General features: G+C 40.6%; 1 protein-coding gene across 1 annotated transcript in view; it reads right to left on the minus strand.

Moving 5' to 3' along the window:
- Positions 1-234, minus strand: part of LOC119589341 — a 19,938-nt gene that overhangs the window by 12,835 nt on the left and 6,869 nt on the right. Inside the window, 1 exon segment of the mRNA XM_037937960.1 lies at positions 60-184. Within this exon segment, the coding sequence (XP_037793888.1) occupies positions 60-184 (125 nt within the window).

Raw genomic sequence — 234 nt, forward strand, 5'->3', positions numbered from 1 at the left:
CTCATTCTCTTTCGTTATTTCCAGCCTCTACCATCACCAACATTATCATCACTGTTATTCTCTTTTTTTCTGCACCTCGTCATCATTTTCCTGTATTTCTTCATCAAGAGAAAAAAAAACATTCGTCTGACTCACCTCTTGGGCCCCGTTTCGTGGCTTCCGGTAAGACTCGGCCAAGAGATCGCTGAAATTGTGAAAAAGAGTTGCATTAGAGTTTGTATGTGCTTCAGTTAT

Source organism: Penaeus monodon, chromosome 25, assembly GCF_015228065.2.
Source record: "Penaeus monodon isolate SGIC_2016 chromosome 25, NSTDA_Pmon_1, whole genome shotgun sequence".
Lineage (NCBI taxonomy): Eukaryota > Metazoa > Arthropoda > Malacostraca > Decapoda > Penaeidae > Penaeus > Penaeus monodon.